Here is a 22,147-nt window from a genome sequence, read left to right as displayed (position 1 = left end):
CACTTCTCGCTCTGCGCCCAGAGCTCCAAGTCCGCCCCTCGAAGCGTAGCGCCAGTGTGACGTCAGGCGCGCGAGGATTCGAGGTGCACCGTTACAAACAGGGGAACGGGTCGACACCTCGCGTGACGTCACTCAGGGTCACAGTGCTGCCTGCTGTTGATGCTGCTTTTGCAGAGGCTAAGTGCAGGTCGGAAGATAATTGTTAAAAGATTTATTTTTCATTCTCCACTCACAGTTTGATGAAATTGACTTTCACCTCGTCTATCCCAGCACAGAAGTAGTGGCACATCGTGCTCATTCATGTTGAGCTGCTCAAAACTGGCGAACTAAGGAAAACTTGGCAACATCGCTGTTTGTTCAAAGCTGTACGCTACTAAAAGCATTTCATATCGTCTATCCCAGTACGGAAATGGCAGTACGCGTTCATTCACGTTCCTTCAAAATTAACTAAATAGTAAACTTGGCAATACCTCAAAGTTTTGTATTATATTAAATACTTCGTCTTTCCATGTACGAAATACAACGCAGGTACACGAATACTCCTAAACAGTATTGCTAGTGAGTACCCTTGTGAAACAAATGAGGACACCCTGAGCCCTTGCTGACCTGAGTGGGAACGCTTTTATGAAGGACATATGCAAGTGTGCATATTGGGACACTACCTCGAATTAGCTGTCTTTGTGACATTCTGGCTGTTTGTAGCAAATGACAGTGTCAGCACTGAACACTTCACCCGCTGTCCTGCAGGGTCAGTAATGATAGTTCACTTCCACAGAGCTTAAAAGCAAGCTCTTGTTTAAAGCAGCTGAGAACATAAATTACAATACCTAGATGGGGTATTAGGCTGTCATCTAAAAGAGGGTGATTGAGACATTTGGGTTTATTTATGTTACATTTAATGGAAAATGTGTGCAAGAGTGTACAAACCACTTCTGGACAAAGAAAAATGAGAACATGCATTTGTTCTATTGGTACAATATTTCAGTTTTAAAAATCACAAACTATATTATCCTATCTTTCATTCAATCACAAACAGAGTCTGGTTTTATTTTAAAAAAGTCAACCTCCATTTCAGACAAACGTGTTCAGTTCTCCAAAGTGTTTGATCCCCTGCCTGTGTTCAATCAATAAAACTTCTCTTTGTATATTTAAAAACCCTGTTGTAAAATGATGGCATTGTATACAATAAACTTTTGTTCTTTTTCAAAGCACTTTAGCCCTCCAAAGATAAAGTTAAGTATATTAAATCACAATGGACTTGAAAACAATACAAAACCTAAACTTTCCTCATTGCAGCTTTGTGTGAACTACATGCAGAAATCTCTCCTTACTTCCATATTTTATTGGAAGCCTTTAAAAGCTCTGAATGTAGTAATAAAAGTCACTTTGAATAATAAAAATTACTGTTCATTCTTTGCAGTAGAAAAAGTCTTTTTCCACAGGTATGATACAAGTTCATGTTGAGAATGAGTAGAAAATAAATTGCCTTTTGTGGAGATGTTGACATGAATGACTCAGGACTTGGTCAGTTCATAGAATAAATATTTCTTTTAGCAGCTACATTTTCCAGTTAATCATTATTACTCATTTGTATCATTTAACGAAATAGAGAATGTCATTAAAATATAGTTGGATTTTCATAAATAAAAATGTTAATTCTTTGTAACAGTAACAACACACATATTCTTTGAAGAAAATTCATGTTACTAGTGTGAACATAAAATAAGTTTAAAATTAAATTGGCTTAAAATATGAAAGTCTGTAAAAACATAAAAATAAAGAACTGCACAGCCACAAATGAACAAGAAAAAAGGATGATATCAAAACACTAATATAGTTAAACTCCCATATAAAAAGTATAAATATCTTTAAAACTCAAAAAGGAATCTGATACAACAATATTAACCATTTTGTGTTTCAATGCAATGAGGTAATAGCTTTGTTTCCTCCTTCTCTCCACATGAAACATCAACCTACTGAAAATATTTAAGGCCTGCCACCAGGAAGAACTTCTCTAGGAATATTTCCGAGTCCAGAACGGCGATGTGTGCTGCCCTCCCGATGAGCGAGTTGGCAGTGTTGGGCAGAGCATGAATGACATCATAGCGAACCAGGTTACAGTCTCTGTTCTGCAGCACAGGCAGCAGCAGGTTCTCAATCATCTCCGCGTACACCGGTCCTGGAAGACAGGGAGCCAGGTTATTCCAGCCTCCTCTGAGAGCCAGTTCAGTTACCAGCTGGGACATCTGGGACATCTTTTAAAAAGCTCATTCCGCATCCCGGGCTGCAGGAGCTTCGCGCAGCTTCAGTCCCATCAAGATGCATTTTTTATAAAACAATATCAGTGAAAGTGTAACACAAATACATTTGACATATTATCTTTACTCTTAGCACTAGGTACTTAAGGGTGTATAACTCTCAGGAGAACACAGCTGTTTGGAAAACATAAAATGATGAAAAACAAATTCTTTTCAATACACTGCAGGAAGATGGCACATTTTTAGTAACGATACGTCTATTAATGAATATTCATTAACCATCCAGCATTTCCTTTTTCCTCAAATCTTTTTTTCTAATCTATTTTTTTTCCTACAAATTAATTAGGACTGAATAGTAAGATATTCTGCAAAATGGTTGAGAAAACATATGTTATATCTAAAAATCTCACACTCTACTGCAGCCTTGGTCTGGTGCATTACACATAAGGGCCAGTGTCACATTTCTTAAAAAGCATTTTCAAAGAGCATTTGTACTGAACACAGAATTCTGTTGTGCTGTTGTTTTCCTGTTACAAGGATACTGACTACAGGAATTAAAGCACCATTTAGCAGGCATTTGAAAGCAGGTTATTAATCATAATACTGATTCACTGTCAAAAGCACACAGACTGTGAAAACGTTTAGGAAACATTTCAGAAAGTTTCCTAATGTCTATCTTCATCTGAACCTACATAAACGATCAATCTTGATACAGGTTATAGAGGTGTGTTATCTCAGCCTTACAACACAAGGCTGATGAGAGGGATACAAGCACTGTTGGGAGCTCGGGGTCATGGCCACACTGTAAGGGCTTATTTGACAGAGCCATTTTATTTCAAAATGTTTCTACACTGAAAAAGCCACAAGGGAAACACAGCAAAAGGGGGTGACAGAGGTCTCTGCAGATCACAGGGTGGAACCACTGGTGCTCCTTCATTACGGGAACTAGAAGAAGCGTCTTACCTGACTGCTTGTCCTTTAAGGCTGTTTTGCACATTTCAATGCGAGCAGAATGATAGGGGACATAGCGGTCCTGAAGAGAGCCAACTAGGACGACGTTTTTAAAGAACTGAAGACCTGGAAAATCAGAAATAACAGATTCCAATTAATTTAGATATAACATTTAGAAAGACTCATTACTGGGCACAAGTTTAATTTCATTTGAACGAGAACTGAAAAGACTGGATTGCCATCTTCTGGATATCAGGATCACAAAGACACTCATCATTCAAATGAGGTATTAATGCAACCACCTAGTTTAATTGAAACACAATGGGGACTGCTCCACATTCAAAACACAGTATTCACTATTCCGGTGATTCTCAGTACTGCTCCCCTTTGCCTTCTGACGCACATCAGTTCTCACATGCTAACGGGTTTCAATTGTGTATTTGAGACTTATTTTACATTTGTTTTGGGCTGGATTCATTCAAAAATTAAATGATATTTAGAACCAGTATCAATACTTGCTGGATGAAAATTTCTGAGTTTCAGAAATTCACCTACTGGATGAAAGGGGAAAAATCGTATGCGCTCAGCTACAATAAAAACGTGCAGATTGGAAAGCCCTGCAGTGACCAATGAGTGCTCTTTTCAGTGAACTGCTCTCTCTCTGCTACTCGCCTGCCTTTTTGCTCAGCTTGTACAGAAATGTCTGCCGAGGGTCAGACTGATCACGACAAGTCAGCTGCAGCAGGGATCCAGACTTCTTCCACTTCTGCATGAACCACAAACCTCAACACAGAGAAACACATATAAGACTTCAGCTCCATAAAATGAAACAAAATAGCTGCTCTACATAACAAGAAACATTTTTAAAAATTGCCTCTCTGGTTTTATTTTGTTGTAAATCAACTGAATTTATGATTTCATTCAAATTGGCATACCTGTGTTGACCAAAGCTGAACTATTGTACAGGGTCCCCAGATGTGGCCCAGACAGAGACAGGAAGGTGTGCAACTTATTCAGGTAGAACTTAAACCTGGGACGAGTGAGGACTGAGCGAATGATTAAGTTCCCAAGAGAGTGTCCTACAAAGCTGTTGAGAAACAATGTTGTGTTACTTTTAAGAGGTTAGAATAGGGAGTCTTGCCTGTGTTCAGGTTGTAAAAGCAACAAGTCTGTAATAACAGAAAGTAAAGTAAAATTAACAATGAAAGGCTCTACAGCTAAACTGCTGTATAATTCTCGCTCGCTTTTTTATCAGTTTCCTCTACTCAAATTACCCTTAGTCATTCAGGAGTTAAAAGCAGAGTATATGTTTAGAAAGAAAATAAATCTATAGGGACAACAAGTTATACAAGACCTGTGAATGAATACTGTACTTAGATACCTGATACCAGAAGAACACCCAGCACTCCACTGGCTAGGGCACAAAAGTGAGAAAAGACTTAAGATCACAGTTCAGAGCAAGATCACAGAGCAGAGTGGACTATTATTTATAGGAGTACTTGCCTGATTTTTGAAAGAGTGAGGTTGTAGATCTGAATATACTGCACTATTTCATCCAACAGCCTATCTGTCATGGAGTCAAAATCAGCAAATGTGTCGTTCTGTGGAGGTTAGCAAAACAGAAATAAATTAATTCAGTCTCTCCAAAATATACTGGGTGAATTCTGAGTCATACCTAGAAATGAAATGTATTGCTCACAGGATTTAACGTCCGCTATTAAGCAACTCATACAAAAAGTAAACCTAAAGCTCAATGCTCAGTCTCTAGCATGCCTGATTTAAACAACACAAATACTAGTGCACCTACAGTCTTGCTACATTTACCTGGTTTCGCTCAGACATGAGGAAGTCAATGCGAGCTCCTGGAAGCCCAAGCTCCAGGTAGGTTTTTACTAAGCGCAAATCAGCACTGTTACCTACAATTGAGAGAAAAAAATTTCAAAACAAAATCTACACACAGTGCAACCCTGATATATGACCCAAAACTGTTACAATATCGTAAAGTTATGATATGGTTAAGAACTAGAATGCTGATGAGGAGCAACTGGAAAATTAAAATAAATATTGGTCCACAACTTTTTTCCTGTTACATCTAATTTTGTCCATTAATTTTTCTTTACATCTTATAAAATAGGTTTTGGTTTGCCTCCCTTTACCATGGGGAAACAGGAGACCTTTGTAGATTTGTTTTTGCTGGATTTTATTTAAAGGAATTCTTACATGTATGAATAAATGTGTTCTGGAATTCAATTATTTATGCAAATATGAATTTGTTCTGTATAATGCTATTATGATTACAATATAACATTTTTTCAAGTTGTTTAAAGCAAAATACATTATACCCTCTGTGACTAATGCTGTCACGTCATGGCAATGACTCTGGGGGGAACCGAATATCCCTGCTCATGTTTCACACCTGCAGGTGTACAGTGGTCAGTCATGTTCGGAACTCATAAGAGATATCAGAACCAGCAGAGCCACACACCATCCAGGCCGTGCACACAGACAATGAGATGAATCCCTTCTTCAGAACCATCGTCCTCCTCCGCACTGAAGTATGGCACAGTGGACGCCAGTCCAGGCACGTCGCTGTACAAGAATCCAGGCAGTTTCAGCTGCTTCAGGTCTTCTTTGGCTTCGACAAAACTGTTGTAATAAGAAACGTCATCTGAATAGAGTGGCTCTGGTTAGTTCTGCAATTCCTTAAAAAAAAACCAGTAAGTTGCAGGAAAGAAAAGTGACTGGAAATCAGTTTTGCTGAGAGTGAAGTTGCCACTATTTCATGCAGTAAGCTGCCTCTTCAGAGTATGGAGTAAAAAAAATGATTTAATACTAAAATGAAAAAACAGAATTATTTTCAATGACAATTTGTAATAACTTACTTTTCTTCACAAAAAGAACATCTTATTTAAATAACTGTACAAACCTCAACTGCTTCATCATTACTATATATATCACATCTCAATATCATTAATATCATTACTATACCTTCACATAAAACTATTTATCCATGGACTTTCTGCGCCCTGTATTGTACTGCAGGTGTTTTAGTTAAGAGTGAACGATCATGATCATTTACAGACTGTGTTTGATGAAAGTATTATACATTAAGCAATTTCTTTTATTTATAACAATTTATATATTATGTATCTTTGAACGTTCATTTTTACTCCATATCTACATCAGTTCAGTAAAGGAATAGACATAACACTTACGTGTTCATCTGAGAAGTGGGGGCACTTTCATACCAGCGCATGCAGGCTGCGGAGCTGGCCAGCCCAGTGCTGGGCTGCTTGGTCACAGTGTCCAGCTTGCTCCGGGAGCAGCCCACACTACAGGGGGAGTCCCTCACGGCAGAGGCAAACGACAGGCAGCTGGGGGTGCAGACCCCCGGCAGGTTACCAGGGTCTCTGAAATGCTCCACAGCCAGATGTTCCAGCTGCACAGCTTTCTCATCGTCGCTCATCCCATCACACTCCGTCCCAGGCACACCGTTCACATAGCCGTCATCCTCTCCCTCCTCGTAATAGCCATTCTCGATCATCTCGTGCTCCTGCTCCTCCTCCTCCTCCTCCTGAGGCTCGTTCGCTTCCCCCTGGAAACTCACGGTGTTGAGACTGGTAGCTGCGCTCTCCAATGGACTTATTTCAGAGACATCCGTGCTGCTCCGTGATCCAAAGTAATTCTCCACAAGCCCCTGCCTCACTATGTCACTGCTGCTTGCAGCAGAAATACTGTTCACGCTTGTGCTGGAATGGCAAGCTGCCTGTGGCTCACCTGTGGTGTCTTCTGCTTTCTTACCAGGAGATCCTTTCTGAACCTCTGTCACACACTCAGCACTTCTGGGCTCACCAAGGAACACAACCCCAGACTTGAGCTCAACCATGTGCTCTGGCGGAGTTGTTACTGAAGGAGGCTCCTTGGACTTGCCAACAGCGCCTGCCAGAGGCTGGGAATCACAGTCGCCCATGGCTCCCAGCTCTCCAGCACAGGGCAGTAACCCTGTGGCTGAAGAATTAACACTGGGAGCACTGGGAGTGGTTTTAGTAGAATTTAATCCAGTTTCCATGTGTCCTGAAAAGACCACACTTTGCTCTTGGACAAGAATGCTAGATTTCCGAGTCTTGTCGCGTTTCGGCTGGTCTCCTTTGCCGACATCCTGCAGGGTCTGGTCCTCTGCTACAACAGAGACCCTGGAGCTGTCATCCTCCTCCTCGTCTGAAGGCAAGGAGTTTATGGAGGTTAGAGACGACTGGATTTCACTCACAGCACTGGTGCTCTCAGTGCAAATGCCATCTCTCACGTTTTTCACGCTGGGCTCTGGCTTGAGCAGTGGTGGAGGGTGAGGTTTCTCGCTGGGCTGGGAGCACCGTTCTGAAACCGGTTCAGACAGCAGGTCCAGGTACGGCTGTGTGGCAAAGGAACTGGGCTCACTCTCAATTCCGGAGTCTGACAAGCGAGAAGAAGCACAGGAAGCACTGATGTCGGGCAACTTCACAGAATCGCCCCCGACTACCAAGTGGACCTCTTTGACTGATGTGCTGGACTGCCTGGGTTTAGAGGAACTGTCCCCGGACTTGGGGATCATGCCCCTTTCAAACACAGAATCAGTTTCACTAGTCAAAGGAGGCAAACCAGACTGCACATCTAGGAACTCCGTTTGTATGACTTCTGGAATGGTCCCTGTAGGTTTGCCATCAGTCCTACATGGCAAGATCACAGTTACTTTCTCTCCCTGAAAAGGATTTTTATCACTTGGTTTCACATCGATTTGTCTGACTCCTGATATTTGGGTTGATTTTTGGCCGCAGGGCTCGAACTGATCGTTCTTGTACGCAGATACAGATTCTGTCACTAAAGCCCCAGTGCCAGACTGAGGCTTACTGAGTGCATCCAAACTCAAAAGGCTAGTAAGTTCATTTCCTTTTTGACTGCTTAGATCACTGTCTGTAGTGGAGTCTACAGCACTGCATCCTGTATGGAAGGGCAGGAAGCGAGGCTCACTACTCTGACCTAGCTGCTTAGTGTTTGTCCTTGCATTGCTAGTGACCTCAATATTTAAAGCATTGGGCTCTTCCTTTTGATTAGTGGAAGGTTTTCCTTCTTTGGACTTGGAGCTATTTTCTACAGCAGGAGCTTTCAGACACTTATAACCTACCAGGACAACAGAATCCTTCGAACTCTGTTTCACAAGTTTCTTGGCATTCTCGGTTTTCATGTTTTTCTTCAGCTTTGTCACTTTCCCTTTTGACTTGATGGATTCCTCATGTTTGCCCTTTTGAGACTTCTGCAGCTTCTCGCTGTCAGAGGGCCACACTGCTAAGGCTGCTCTGGTCCTCAGCTCCGGGCTGGAGAAACCCAGGCCACCGCATTCCTTCAGCTCGGAGCGGTCTGCCCTGCCAGAGACGGAAGCACCTCTTATATTCTGAGCACCGAGCCACGGTCCATCCAGATCTTCAAAACAGAAAGGTTTTCACATGTGGAAGTTATGAGCAAAGTAAGTAAATGTCCAACTATATGGTGAATAATTACATTCACATAAGCAACATAATGTGTTTAACCTCACTAAAATATACATTCTATTATTTAAGCATTTAATTGAATTCACAAACATTGGATATTATCAAAATAATTTTTGTAGTTTATTACTGGACTGCGAAAATATAGAATATTAAATTCTATATACATAGTATGTCTAGACATACATAGTATGTCTATGACTGTCATTTAATGGCTAAAATACAGACAATAAATAACACTGAACTTAGAAAAACACTATCCGGTGTGAAAAAAGTGTTGCTTGTTCAGAATAAGTTACTCAGCCATGTTATTGATATAAATTTTCCAGAATCCCTTCTCTGATCTTTAGGAAAGCTTCTCCAAATAGCAACCACATTAGCAAAAACAGGCCAAATGGCATTCTCTTGCTTTCAATCTTAATGTTCTTGGTTAGTGACAAAAGTTTGTTTACTGGCATCTTAAAATTCATGAGCATAATAGACCCCAGTACTTTAAAAATAATCATAATTAATGAGCACAACGCATCTTAAAAGCTCCAATGTCAAGCAGGTCTAAAAGCACACTTCTGCTGGACTAACCCTCTGTGATGGAATCAAGATATCTGTCCTCAAAGATGATGGGCAGTGAATTAACATCTCCATCCAGGTCAGCACACTCAACAGGTAGGGGGGGCAGAGAGTTAAAGTAAGTGGAATTTTTAATCGCTGTTGTCATCTGCAAATGGCTGTGAGCACTGAAAAAAATAAAATGCATTCAATGAGCAATTACAGCCTATGCCTACAAGGAAAAATTAAATCTAATTTGTAGAAAAACAATACAGTAGGGTCTCGATATCTGTGAATTTAACACTTGGTCTGGCTGACAGGAAGAACAGCATAATGGAAGGAAATCTAGCTGAAGGTTATGCACAGCCACATTAGCTGCACAACAGACCAGAAATGTGAGACGCATCTAGCTAGAAAGTGAATCTCTCTCATCTTGCCCAAGTAACCACTACGCAGCATCCACATCTCAGTGTGGTCTTGTTTTTGTATTGTAACAACTGCACTCAGTTCTGTGTCGGCGGCGTGGGGATTGACAGACTGGAGACGACTGTAAAGGCTCACTGACAGTTTTATTGCCCCTCTCGTTACAGTGGAGTAAGCTAAACATGGAGCAGGGAGGGCAGAGAGAGAAAGTGCAGGCATCGCTGGATGCAGTGGAGGGATTCATTTTAGCTGATTGCTATTAGTTTGTGATCACTTGACTACTGTTGTTTTTTATTTGATCAATGTTATCTTAATTAATTAAAGCCAAAGCAATTAGTACTTTATCATATAAGGGAGGGCTACTTATGTAACTTATAACCATACACACTATGTACTGTAGTATATTATGCAACAGTATAGGGGTGGACTTGGTTATGTGCAAATTTGGCTACTGGCAAAGGCTCTTTGTACCCTGTACCCAAATACCTGCAAATGTCAAGAGCCTACTGTATCGAGAAAAAAGATGTGGAATTCAAGTTACCAAGACCTTCAATCTTTCTTCATGATCACAGTAATGAGTACATGAGTACAGTGCTTGAGGCTTGGACTGCCCGTCAGCAGACTAGGTCCCCTCTAAAGTGTCTCCACAGATTAATGGAGTCACCTTGCAAATATTACAGCCTTGATGACTTATTGGCAACTTACTGTAGTTCTTGATATGCAAGAGCAGTCTGTCGTGGGTGTTCCAGACAAAAGAAGGCTTCTGCAAACCTTCTTACCTAAAAAAAATGTATAATAAATTATTGTGCATCAATAATTTGCATAAATATAAGCGATAATAAAGCAATAATGCCATTTGCATTGGCCAGGTAAATATTTATGAGACATCTATACCTATCTGATCCACGCCCGCTTGGAGACTTAAGTTACAGGTTTCTAGCTTTGGTGATCCAGAGCCCAGGTGGGCTGGTGTATCCACACATTTGCATTCCAAATCAGGTCTTTATGACCTTAACCACCTTATTTTTTACTTAATTAAATTAATTTGAACAGCTTCTCCCAGCTCTTTAGGTGCTGGTGCTACAGATACTCCAGCCCTCTAGGACCAGGACTACCCATCCCTGCAAAGCCAGCTCTGTGGCTGTGGTCAGAAAGGTACAGTATGCTTCAACACAGAAGTTACAATCGCATCCAGTGGACATAAGCAGCTGGTGGAACAACCAAGGCAACTTCTCTGGGCAGAGATAATGGCCGGCAATTAAATAATTTGCAATTTAATAATTGAATTCATTAATCAAACTGTATATATAAAAAAATATTTAACTTCAGAGAAGTTAGCACTATTATTAATGATTGGTTAATACTTACTCACTCTAAAATGAATATGTTGTTTAACACATTATGTTGCTAAATCCAGAAGCAATGGGAAGTTTACTATCTAACAACATTATGCACAGTTCTGAACATCAAGGCATTCCTATGTTTCATTTTGCAGCTGCGCAAGGGGTAGTAGAAGATGAACGGCAGGTCTTTCTTCTGTGCAACTCATCTCATTTTCCAAAATATCCCATTCTCCCAGCAGCATCTCCTCATCTGAGGCTGTGAACAGGGTGAGGGGGTGGAGTGAACCCATTTGCACTGCCAATGACTTTCAATAGGATTGAGATCTGGGGACTGTTTTGGCCAAAGAAAGCAGTGGACATCTGTCTCTTTAAGCCAAACATACACTACATGCCATTAAAAAAGACTTTTTTAACAAGGGGTTACCAGCGTTTTGGCTTAAGAGGAAGAGAAAGTGAAAGAAGAAGCAAGATGCAACTGCTGTTAGACGGTCTCTGCTGCCAGCTCAGTACTCACTCGGAGTGTGTGGTGCTCCTGCGCTAATAAGGCTGCTACATCCTCCTGCAAGGACACCACCTCCAGAAACTGCCCCCAGAGAGCCATGAGAAGGGAGCAGAGCTGGGCTAGGTTCATGTTTATCAACTCAGCCAGCTCATCGGGATTCTCAGCCTTCTGCTACAAAAGATCACAAAGCATGAGGACAGCAGTCTAACATCTTTCAAAGGGTCCACATATCCTTAAAATAAGTAGTCTGATCTGTAAGCACTTTAGGTACAAGCTCTTCCACAGTAATTTAAAACATTTTAATGAATGTTACTCAGTTTAGGTAACATCTTAGTTCTAATATAACGTCACATAATCATATTCCAGTGTCTCAGGACTCCTTACTAACCAACTCATTTATTTTCAAAGATACATTCATTTTTATTTGTTTGCATGACCATTCATGTCCTCTTTGCCCAAACAGCCTCCTTGCCCAGAGCAGCAAATCATCAGTTATAATACTCTGTATACCTCACAATTTTTAAATGGTAAGCAAAAAACACACAAGGACCAATACAAACCAGCCTAAACTGCAAGTGCATTCAAGTCCGTTTTGCAATACTGAATGTGAGAACTCCATCACTTAAAGTCTCCCATATGATTTGTTACTTTTTGATAATCAGTTATATCACATTTGACAATAAGTTTATTATTAAACCATATTTTCTTACTTCAACTTTTAGTTTTCTTTTATCTGTACTAGGATTCCAATATAGTTCCTGAAAGAATAAATCAAATTTCTAACCCTCATCTGGGAAAAGTATTATAACAGCATAATGTAAATAATATTGTAATGTATGAAGAGAACTGTCGTGAATTTTCAGCTAACTTTACATATAACCAAATCCACCGCAGCCATCATACTATATAGTACGTCAGTTAAAAGACATAAGTAACCCTCCCTTATATGATAATTGAAATGCTAATTCATTGGCTCTAAGTTAATTAAAATAACACTGATGAACAAAAAGAAACAGTAACCACATACTTATAGCAATCTACTCAAATTTACTGTCAGTGAGCCTGTACAGTGGTCTCCAGCCTGTCACTCCCCATACCGCCGACACAGAACTGAGAGCGGTTGTTACAAAACAAAAACAAGATCACGCTGAGATATGGACGCAGGGCAGGGGGAAGAGAGGCTCACTCTCTTACGATCTCCATCTGGCATGCAGCTAATTTGAAAGCTGTGCTTACAACCTTCAGATAGGGTTCATCCTGCCCTGCTCCTCTTCCATACAGAAGCCCGTCAGCCAGACTGAATCGACAATAAGCAAATTTGTGAATGTTAAATTTGCAGACATGGAGACTCTACTGGATTTGCTGGTAGTTGGATATTGTCATAAAACCAGCTGTATTATCAGCTTGCACTTTGATATCATCAAGACTTAAGCAGCACTTAGAAACATTAGAAGGAAGGTAATGAGCCACAGACTGCTGTGCAGGTTAACAAAAATCTAGCAGCCTTTTACAGAGATTCTCCATTCTTCTGTGCTTTTATAGAACTACTCCATTCTCACGTGCAGACATGTATGTCCTAATGAAAGGAGATACCTACCTTGACCTGATCACACAGTTCAGAAAGACGAGCTTCCACATCTAGTTTTTCTGAAAAATAAGCCAAAATACTAGTAGCGAACAAGCCAGTTGTCTGTATCAACGCAATTAAAAAACAAAATTTCAGATTTCAGATTGCTCCAATCTCTTGATTTTATACATCAAACCTTGAATTTTAGGAAACAAAACTGAATTTGTCAAACATAATACAATAAAGTTATATAGTACTGCTGTTGTCTTCTGAACTATTCTGTCAGAATGTCTGTTGAACTACACTGAAAATGTCAGTGAAACAAACCTGACACTTACTTGGTAGTAAAGCAGAAGATATACTTCTAAAATGTAATCTTAATTTTATCATGAAAGGCAGGTACATAAACCAGAAAACACATTGCAATTTGATCAAATATCCATGTAGTTATAAAAAAACAATAATTCAAGATGAAATAAGGAAATAAAATCTTAAATCCCAGGCATAGTCATTAAACTACCAAAAGGTTCATTCAAACAAAAAATCACAATTTCAAATATTAATCAGGCAGCCATGGGATACCAATTAAAAAGCTGAAAGTAACATTAAAAATTGCTAATGAAAGTCAAACAGAAATTGCATGAGGAGAATAAAAAAAACAGCTCAAAATAACTGACTGCAGAACCAACTCTATAGTAGGGGATGATTCACACAAGAGCTCCATTACAAAATTAAAAATTTAAACATACAGTAATAATAATGCTGATTACATGATGGAATAAAAGGATACACCTGTGACTATTGATTAACATAGTTTGATGTCCAAACTACATGGTGCAGTTCTGTTTGTTCAGGAAAAAATTATTAAAAGTGAGACGTGACGTGATGCAGAGCAGGTCAGGAACATACCTATGTAGACGGCTCTCTGGCTTCGGGGATAGGGTCTTCTGAGAACTCGCTCAAATAGGACTTGCATGCTGGGCTTGGCTAGTTACAGGATTGCACATATAGGCACGTTTATTTTTCTTTCCCTTTTTCCGGATTAACGCTAATCCTCACACTTACATAGATTAGCCACTAAGCAGCGACAAACCAAAGCATGTGGGGTAAATCGAGTGTAAACTCCCCGACACATGGATGTTAATGGGAAGCAGCAGTCTCGTCAGCCTCCTTATTAAGCCCAGACAGAGACTCTAGAGAGCTGCAGCAAATCGCTAAACCACAAGATAAAACTACAAAAATGCAACGCATTCCAGCTGTAGGAACAATGTGTTAGTCTAGTGTCGTTTAATGGAAGTGAGTATTTGCTTCTTGTGACTATCAGGGAATGTGAATGCCTAGGAACTCCCATAGTTGCTAGAGAATAGGGGTTAACTGTTAGTAAGATTAGTACACAGCAAAAGCTAATGCATATTTAGCACCAAACACAAACATGAGAAAAACTAGAAAAAGTAATACAATAAAAAAATGAAAAAGAAATACTGAGGTGACTGGGAGAGAATAAAAATTAAAAAAGCACTTACAAAATTTGATTTTTATGTTCTATCCACAAACTTTCAAAAAGTACTTTATTGCTTAAGGTTTAAATATCACTTCAAAGGTATCTCTAACGATCAGTTTTGTCTAATTGTTTATATTATAAGTAAAGGTAAAACAAAACTTCTGAAATGATAAAACAGTTTTTCTCAAACAAAAGGAGTCAGCTTTTTCATGAAAGTTACACATTATCATTAAACTCATATTTGAACTATTAATATCTGCAGCATAGTGCAATTCAGCATGCAGGAGAATTTAATCTTGAGCATCATAACACACACAAATTGTGTGCTATTCGTTAAAAGTTACATCACAAAATCACAAAACGTCATTTATGACACATTAAATTAAATGATCGATTTTCAATTCTATTTAACTACAGAATCCAGCTCAATTATTTGAGACAAAGTGCCAAGTGTGGTTCAAACGGCTTCACTGGCTGTGCCTGTGACTTACAGCCCCTGCTTCACAGAAGCCTACCTAGTTCCATTCTGTGTGAAGAGGGGAGGTCCTTTGTCACCATCGTGAAGTAGTTGAAAAGCCCCTGATACGCAAGCAGCAAACTAGCACAGAGGCTGTAATGGAAACTGTAGGCATGCTGCAGGCAGTTCTCCGACACCACAAATGTGCTGCCCTGAAAGAAAATGCACAGCTGTGAAAGCTTGGCAAACACAAACACATGGAAGATCCTAGTAGTCTTTCTAGCTTCCAGGAGAATTTTTGCACTGCTTAAGAAATTAAACCATCTCAGCCCAATCTGAAGTAAACTTTTATCTTAAATTATCTTCTCTATAATCTGTTGCACTAAACAGATATACATACAGTATATATATGAAAATATACGACTTTATTTCTCTTCTCTACGTATCTTACTCATTATGATCTCGGTGAGTAGATCTTTGTAACTTATCCAGCTCTGGGTATTTCGCTGGAGGGGATCTTTAGAGACTGCCAGATAGCACATGGATCTGGAGATGGCTAACAGGAAAGTTCCAGTGACAATCTTGTATGTGCTCAAATAAAGGATACAATAAAACAATAAGAAGTGCTTCATGAAACATTCATTTGTTTAGTTTATTTACCTGCATTGGTAAGCTGCTGTTACTGGTATTGTTTATGAATGCACCAAGATTAGCAGCCAACTAGCAAAATTTGACATAATGTGTGGATTTCACAACATTTCACAAATTCACAAGGACATAATAGGGAGGAATAAGCTGATCCTCACTACAAGTAAAGGCCACAAGACCAGTAAAACAGCAAACATCTGTCATGATTTATGATTCTCTGTTCTTGTGAACTTCCATCTCAATCTGAAGCTTAGTTTTGCTAGGCTTATAACAGCACAAACATGTGTCTAGAATCATGAACTCATCAGCGATACTTAAAGTACTGTCCCTGTTCCATCATTAACTCATCTCTGGCTAAAGCTATTGCTTCACGGGCTTTGGCTCATGTCACTAGTTTTAATTTTAAAGCCTAGAAAGCGACTACCTCATCCTTCTGTAATTAATATGATTTCAAGAGGCTAACAAAAGGACGTCAAAATCATTGCATCCACACACAAAATCAGCACCAAATAACTACAAATGTTCAAGGAGATCTCACCCACTTCAGTCTTACAGTGTTTTCCAAAGGATGAGTCTGTGCTTTTAATAGAGAGCAAGAAGAATGCAGTATACTACTGCCATACTTCTTTCCAGAAAACATTATAATTGTACTACACTAAAAGCCACAACCTTTCTGTTCTTTATAGAGAGAGCAGTAGACCAGAAACTCATGGATTATGAAAAATGTTTCTTTCATTCAGAATTTCATGCAGAATTTTATAAAGACACACACAGTCAAAGAAATTACATACCACTTCTAAACAATAATTATTAGCATTCTCATGATTTTTTCATAGCAGTATTGTTGCCACTGTTGTATTATTAAAGGAGGAGGAGCTCTGTATCACCAACCAAAAACTTGCTGTAGTCAGCTTGACATCATTTAGTGAATTACTGGATCTAAATGTAGGACAGCACTGCTGAAGTGTCTTGAATGCAGGCATTAATTTGCATATTTATAAATTACTCACAGCTAAGCTTCAGGATGCAAAATCATACACAAGAACACAAATTAATTGAGACAGTTGATACACATGTTGATAATATTTTTAGTTCCTTGCAGAAGTTATCTTAGGACATCTGAAATGCAGAAGTAATGAAATAATTTTTCTCACATCTGAAGAGAGTTGCTTCACATAACCGCAACCAAAAACAACGCTCTCGAGAGTGGGGATCACAGAGTCCTTATTCTGAGCCGGGGCATTTCTGTTCAGCCAAGTGTTCTTTACTGGGCGAGGAAAGCTACAAACAATCACAAAAACAATATAAGAAGGACAGATACACTGAAATATTCCTCAGAGTTACAGAGAGGGATCTGAGCTATTCTCAAGCTCTTGTCTCAGTCTCCATATTCCATATTGTGTCATGAATTATTTTTAAACTGGAACTCATTTCTTTCACAATGCCTATTTGTACCTCACTTGTGAAAGTTTCCACAGGCAGAAAAACAGAAATTATTTAAACATTGATAAATTAATACATTAATGCAGTACTTCTCAAAAGAATTTCCATTTGCAAATTTTCATTCTCTGGTTGATATAGCACTAATGGGAACAAAAAACAGCTTTTGCTTAACTGACCTACCACAGATCATTCATTTTCAGATTTTCTTGCAATTGGACTAGTTTAAGTCTTTAAACTCTAAAAAGTAAAAAGGCTATAATATCATTTGCCAGTAAATGCTCTTTTCATAATCCATAATTTGTCCTTTCATGTCAGTGTCTTAATCCCTGAAAACCCTGAAAACCCTCACGCCAAATCAGGAAAGATAAAGACCCACACATCCTCTGAAACATGCTCATCAGACCAACAGCCACTCATTCACACTGCAAACCCCACAGTGCAGCTGAAAGACAACGCTGGGCTGCTGGAGCTCACTCAGATAAATGTGTGCCACTGCTTAGGGAATCCCGGGCGCAACTGGATAGCAACACAGACCAGGATTCAAACAATGATGTCCAGGTTTCAGCAATCAGTGGTCTTCAAAGACTATTGTACTGCCTGAAGCACCCTGGAACTCTGCTCATCTAAATAAAATATTGTTATAATACTCTGTGCATGTGGCTCGCCCCCTCACACACCTTATCAGCGGCTGATGTAGTGCAACTAGGGAGCCATGAACAGCCACTGATATGACAGAGAGATGAAAGTAGTCAAACATAACATTGACATGCTGGTGGACTCCTCTGTGTAGACTAAAGTGCAATTTCAATGTGCGGCTGCTGATCATCTGTAAAGATGTCAAGTCTTCTGGCCTGAAAGACAGAATTTGAAACAATGCTATGAAAGTTCACATAAACTCATTAATAGTTATGTCTGACCCAACAGCATTTGAGACACTCATGCTTATAGAAAACTAAAAAAAGATTAGAGATGAGGATCACCTCAACATATTAAACAATTTAATACAAAATTGTCATTTAGCACAGCAAAAGACCAGTACTTCCAATAGATTAATTATGAATAATTTGTTTGTAAATGTTGGAACAGCATTAATAATTTAATATCAAATGCCTCATTCTTGCATACAGAAAAATCAATACTCACGAATAATCACCATCTGTGAAATGCAGATCTAAAGTCAGCTGAAAATCCATTTCATTTAATGATTCTTCAATCTAAAAAATAACACAAGTTGTGTGAAGAACAAAAAAATTGCAATTCTTATTTAAATTCCCTATAAAAATGAAAAGCCTGTTTGTGAAAAAAAGTTACAAACAGATCTCTTTTTGGTAGGGAAAAACTGATGTTATGAAAAACATGAAAATCAACAGGGTCACATATAACACTATTGTCATTCAGCAATCAAAGATTGACTGAGATCGTCAGATATGTTTTATTGCTCCCCATGAAGAACAGATACCACACTGTGGGGTTCCAGTGTGTTACAGTACAACAAAAATGATAAAGATCTGTATTTCATATCACTAGAAACTGAGGTCTGATTGATTTCTAGAGTACTGCTTTACAAACCAAAACTTTTAAGCATGTCATCACTCTTCTTATGTGACATAGGAAATCTATTGCTCAAAAAGAAATCCTATAAAATAAATATACAATTAGAAATTTTCACTTACAACAACACATAAATGTCCACTGCCACTTATACATGGAGTTGGCCTTACCTTCTTTTCATCAAGCAGCAACTTGACTTTGAATATCAAGACATCATTCACAACAATTTCCTCATTCTTGTAGAGAATCTGAAATGTTTTACTGCAGACAACCCCATCATGGACAGAGGCTGGGAATGCAAGATCCGATCCTAAAGGAGAGATGACAGACATCACTGTATTTCTGCTTTGCTCCCTAAAAACAACACCGTTGCAGGACATTCCTGCAACTTTTTTACTTTTAAAATTGTTAGCATTATTAATCCATTTGTCCGATGCTTTAATCTTAAGAAATTTACAATTGTATATATTCAGATGGCCGGTTATTCTACTGGAGTAACCAAAGTGAAATATCTTAAAGAGCATAAAAGCAGTGAATCTCCCAGGAACTGAATCCAGACAACAAGCTAATATTTGCGTTCTGTTAATCATATGTATATTTCTGAAGGGCAAGCAGCTAGTAAGGATTTGAATAATGAGATTCCTGTAAGCTTTGAAGACAAAACTTTGAATAAAAAATACTAAACTTGTAAAACTATAAGAAAACATGTGGTATGCAAGTGCAAAAAAAGGAAAGCTGTTATTCTGGACTAAAAGCTTGATGTTCTAAAACAATATAAGAGAAACCGAAGAATGTATGATATAATTCACGCTACTGGGTTTAACATTGTGCATTGTTAAATACATTTCTTGTGAAAAACTATATGAGCATTTACAAACTATTCATCACTTAAGAGATGTAAATGCAGATGCTCATTATGCTTTGTTTTATCTATCTTTTCCCTGTTTTCTGTTTAAAATTACCACAAAAACACATTACACCAAATAAGACACACGTTCAAAGTAATTATATGACCAATTACTAAGTCACAAAGGCCTAAATTCCTGTTGAAAGACAGGATTTATAACACTAAGAGAACACAAACATGCAAGGAGTACCAAATATCATAATTTAATAAGATACAATGTTTCACATTGAAGTTTCCGCTATTAAACCAGACTCCCACATGCTCAAAGACATGTGACACCACAGAGCAGTTTCACATTCAAGCATGTCTCCTCCACTCCCTCTTTTAGGCCTTTTGTAACAGCAGTGTTACAGCTGGTTACCTTGTGTTACACTTGAAAATCAGTAAAACAGAGCACACTTGTCAAAACTGTTAGAAACAGTGAAAAACAAAAACAATCTCATTATGCACAAACTGATATGAGAATATGAGAACTGGACAATTCTATTCCTTCAATAGCAATCGTTTTCCAAGTAACAATTATTCACAGTATATTGTAGTCACTTAGAAGATTCAACTGGTCTTAATAAAAAAGTGTTTTGGTTAAATCAGTGCATTCCAATGTGAAATTTATTTTTATTCATACCACTTTTTCCTTTTAGATACTCCACATGTAAATGCTTTTAGAAGAATTTGATATTAATGACAAGCTCTGTGATTCAAATTCCTGTTTTGTGATTTAACAAGTAACACAAACTGAAGCCTTTTCTCTTTAAAAGGTCAGGAAATCCTGCACATAATTTTTAATAAGCAAAATGCTTTCTTCTGCAGTCCTATGGATTGTATTCAGCAGAAAGGACCTTTTTCATCATATGATACAAATGCTCACATGTTAGAAAAGGATTAAATATTTAATCATAATGAGAAAAAACATGCACATTTAATAAATACTGTTTAACAGACCATTGAAGTAATTCATAAAGATTCTTCTTTGATCATAACTAAAACAAAATTATGATAGGGGAAAAATTAAATTAAAATAAAAGCCAAAAGCTGTGTGTGAAACACCCCAACCTTCATCAAGGTGGCTCCAGGGATCAGTGCACATAAAAACCCACAAAGAACAATGCTGTACACTGCAGAAGATTTTACTTGAGTTTGTGCACGACCTTAAAAAGATACCAAAACAGTCTCCTCAGGCTGCTACCAAACACCCAACCAACAACTTTATATCCCTGACATTCCACTACTTAGACCCCATGTGAGAATGTGGAGAATTAGCCACCACTAAAAATATCGTGATTTATCACTCAGTGTATCCAAGTACAGAGGACATGTTGGTTGTTATTAGTCCATTCAAAGACCAATATGACCCACTGTCAGTGCAAGAAAGTTTGATGGGAGTGTTATTGAAGGTTTCTCGATCTTTTTACTGTGCTTAAAAAAGAGAAATCAAGTACTCTTAGAAAAATAATGTGTACGAGTCACTGTTTTACTACAGGTGTAAATCAGAATACTTCTGCTTCAAATGATATCTTGACTAGAGTCTACTGCACAAGAAGTTCCTGAAGAGACATGTGTTAATGGCCTACCCACTGAAATTCAGCTGGTGAAGGCAAGTCTCACTCTTCTCCCTGATCTGTTAGGTAGTGGAGCTGGTGATGCTGCTCTTCAGTGGTGGTGGATGAAGTGAGTCACTAAAGCACAAAGCCCTTTGGGATCCCCTGGGAAAAGCACTATTCAAATGCCAGACTGTAGAAGGCAGGAGTGAAGGTGGGGCTGCTGACCTGCAGTGCGCAGAAGGCTCATCTCCAGCTTGTGAGGGACCCGGGGCGGCACCTTCAGGTTGACGCGGATCTGGTAAAACCTGCAGAGACACATCATTTAGCTGGAGAGTTGTTTTAACAAAGCTGCCTGAAAAAAAAGCTTAAAGCAGCAACTTAAATATTTGCACTGACTCTTCAATAATCCGATACAGAGATAAACGTTTTCCATTCCTGAAGAAATGTAGCCTTTTGGTTTTGCTTTCTCATAGCATGTAAAACAATTTCTTGAATTGAGCTGATTTGATCATAATAGAGAAACAATTAGTAATTTTGGAGTTGTCAATAAAATAATAATGTAATCTTTTACAACAAGTATCAATGCACCTTAAGTCAGAGTGCTTGAAAGGGTTGAGTCTGTAGTTTCAATCCACAAGGCTCTATTATAACTCTCCACCAACAGCCTGCTGTAACACAGCAGGCATTCACGAAGATCATACACAGACACACAAATAGCACACAACATTAATTCTAACAAGAGATGTAGGCCAACTAAAATACATCCTGCCTTGTTTCCAAAGTAATCCAAGTCCCAAATGAATATACAATACGTGCAGCTCTGCCCCCTGCTCCCTCCAACCTCACACACCGGACAATGCAACAGTTCATTCATGGGCCAGACAACCTATTGCTCAGTTAGAGCAATTAAAACTGGCGTAAACTGTAACAAGTGTGTGGATGTCAGAATCGGGAAGAACACTGATCTCTTCAGTTTCCGGCCTCTGTCCT

General features: G+C 38.8%; 1 protein-coding gene across 7 annotated transcripts in view; it reads right to left on the bottom strand.

The window, feature by feature from the left end:
• Window positions 1-879: 879 nt before the first annotated feature.
• fam135a (family with sequence similarity 135 member A) overlaps window positions 880-22,147 on the bottom strand; it is a 43,824-nt gene continuing 22,556 nt past the window's right edge. For 4 of the 7 annotated variants that reach the window (XM_015362945.2, XM_015362944.2, XM_015362942.2 and 1 more), the window contains exons 4-22: window positions 21,383-21,462; window positions 18,880-19,019; window positions 18,302-18,372; window positions 17,836-18,009; window positions 16,870-16,996; window positions 15,126-15,279; window positions 14,019-14,096; window positions 13,140-13,189; window positions 11,555-11,713; window positions 10,403-10,476; window positions 9,308-9,462; window positions 6,425-8,663; window positions 5,695-5,855; window positions 5,034-5,125; window positions 4,713-4,810; window positions 4,145-4,296; window positions 3,882-3,992; window positions 3,222-3,335; window positions 880-2,179 (exon numbers count right to left, since the gene is read on the bottom strand). In XM_015362945.2, the coding sequence (XP_015218431.2) occupies window positions 1,974-2,179; window positions 3,222-3,335; window positions 3,882-3,992; window positions 4,145-4,296; window positions 4,713-4,810; window positions 5,034-5,125; window positions 5,695-5,855; window positions 6,425-8,663; window positions 9,308-9,462; window positions 10,403-10,476; window positions 11,555-11,713; window positions 13,140-13,189; window positions 14,019-14,096; window positions 15,126-15,279; window positions 16,870-16,996; window positions 17,836-18,009; window positions 18,302-18,372; window positions 18,880-19,019; window positions 21,383-21,462 (4,435 nt within the window). In that variant the 3' untranslated portion in view covers window positions 880-1,973. The remainder of the gene's footprint in view (window positions 2,180-3,221; window positions 3,336-3,881; window positions 3,993-4,144; window positions 4,297-4,712; window positions 4,811-5,033; window positions 5,126-5,694; window positions 5,856-6,424; window positions 8,664-9,307; window positions 9,463-10,402; window positions 10,477-11,554; window positions 11,714-13,139; window positions 13,190-14,018; window positions 14,097-15,125; window positions 15,280-16,869; window positions 16,997-17,835; window positions 18,010-18,301; window positions 18,373-18,879; window positions 19,020-21,382; window positions 21,463-22,147) is intronic. The other 3 variants (XM_015362946.2, XM_015362948.2, XM_006638701.3) reach the window with 3 other exon arrangements.

The sequence above is a fragment of the Lepisosteus oculatus genome, chromosome 17, assembly GCF_040954835.1.
Source record: "Lepisosteus oculatus isolate fLepOcu1 chromosome 17, fLepOcu1.hap2, whole genome shotgun sequence".
In the NCBI taxonomy this organism is placed as follows: Eukaryota; Metazoa; Chordata; class Actinopteri; order Semionotiformes; family Lepisosteidae; genus Lepisosteus; species Lepisosteus oculatus.
This window is presented reverse-complemented; position numbering and strand designations above follow the sequence as displayed.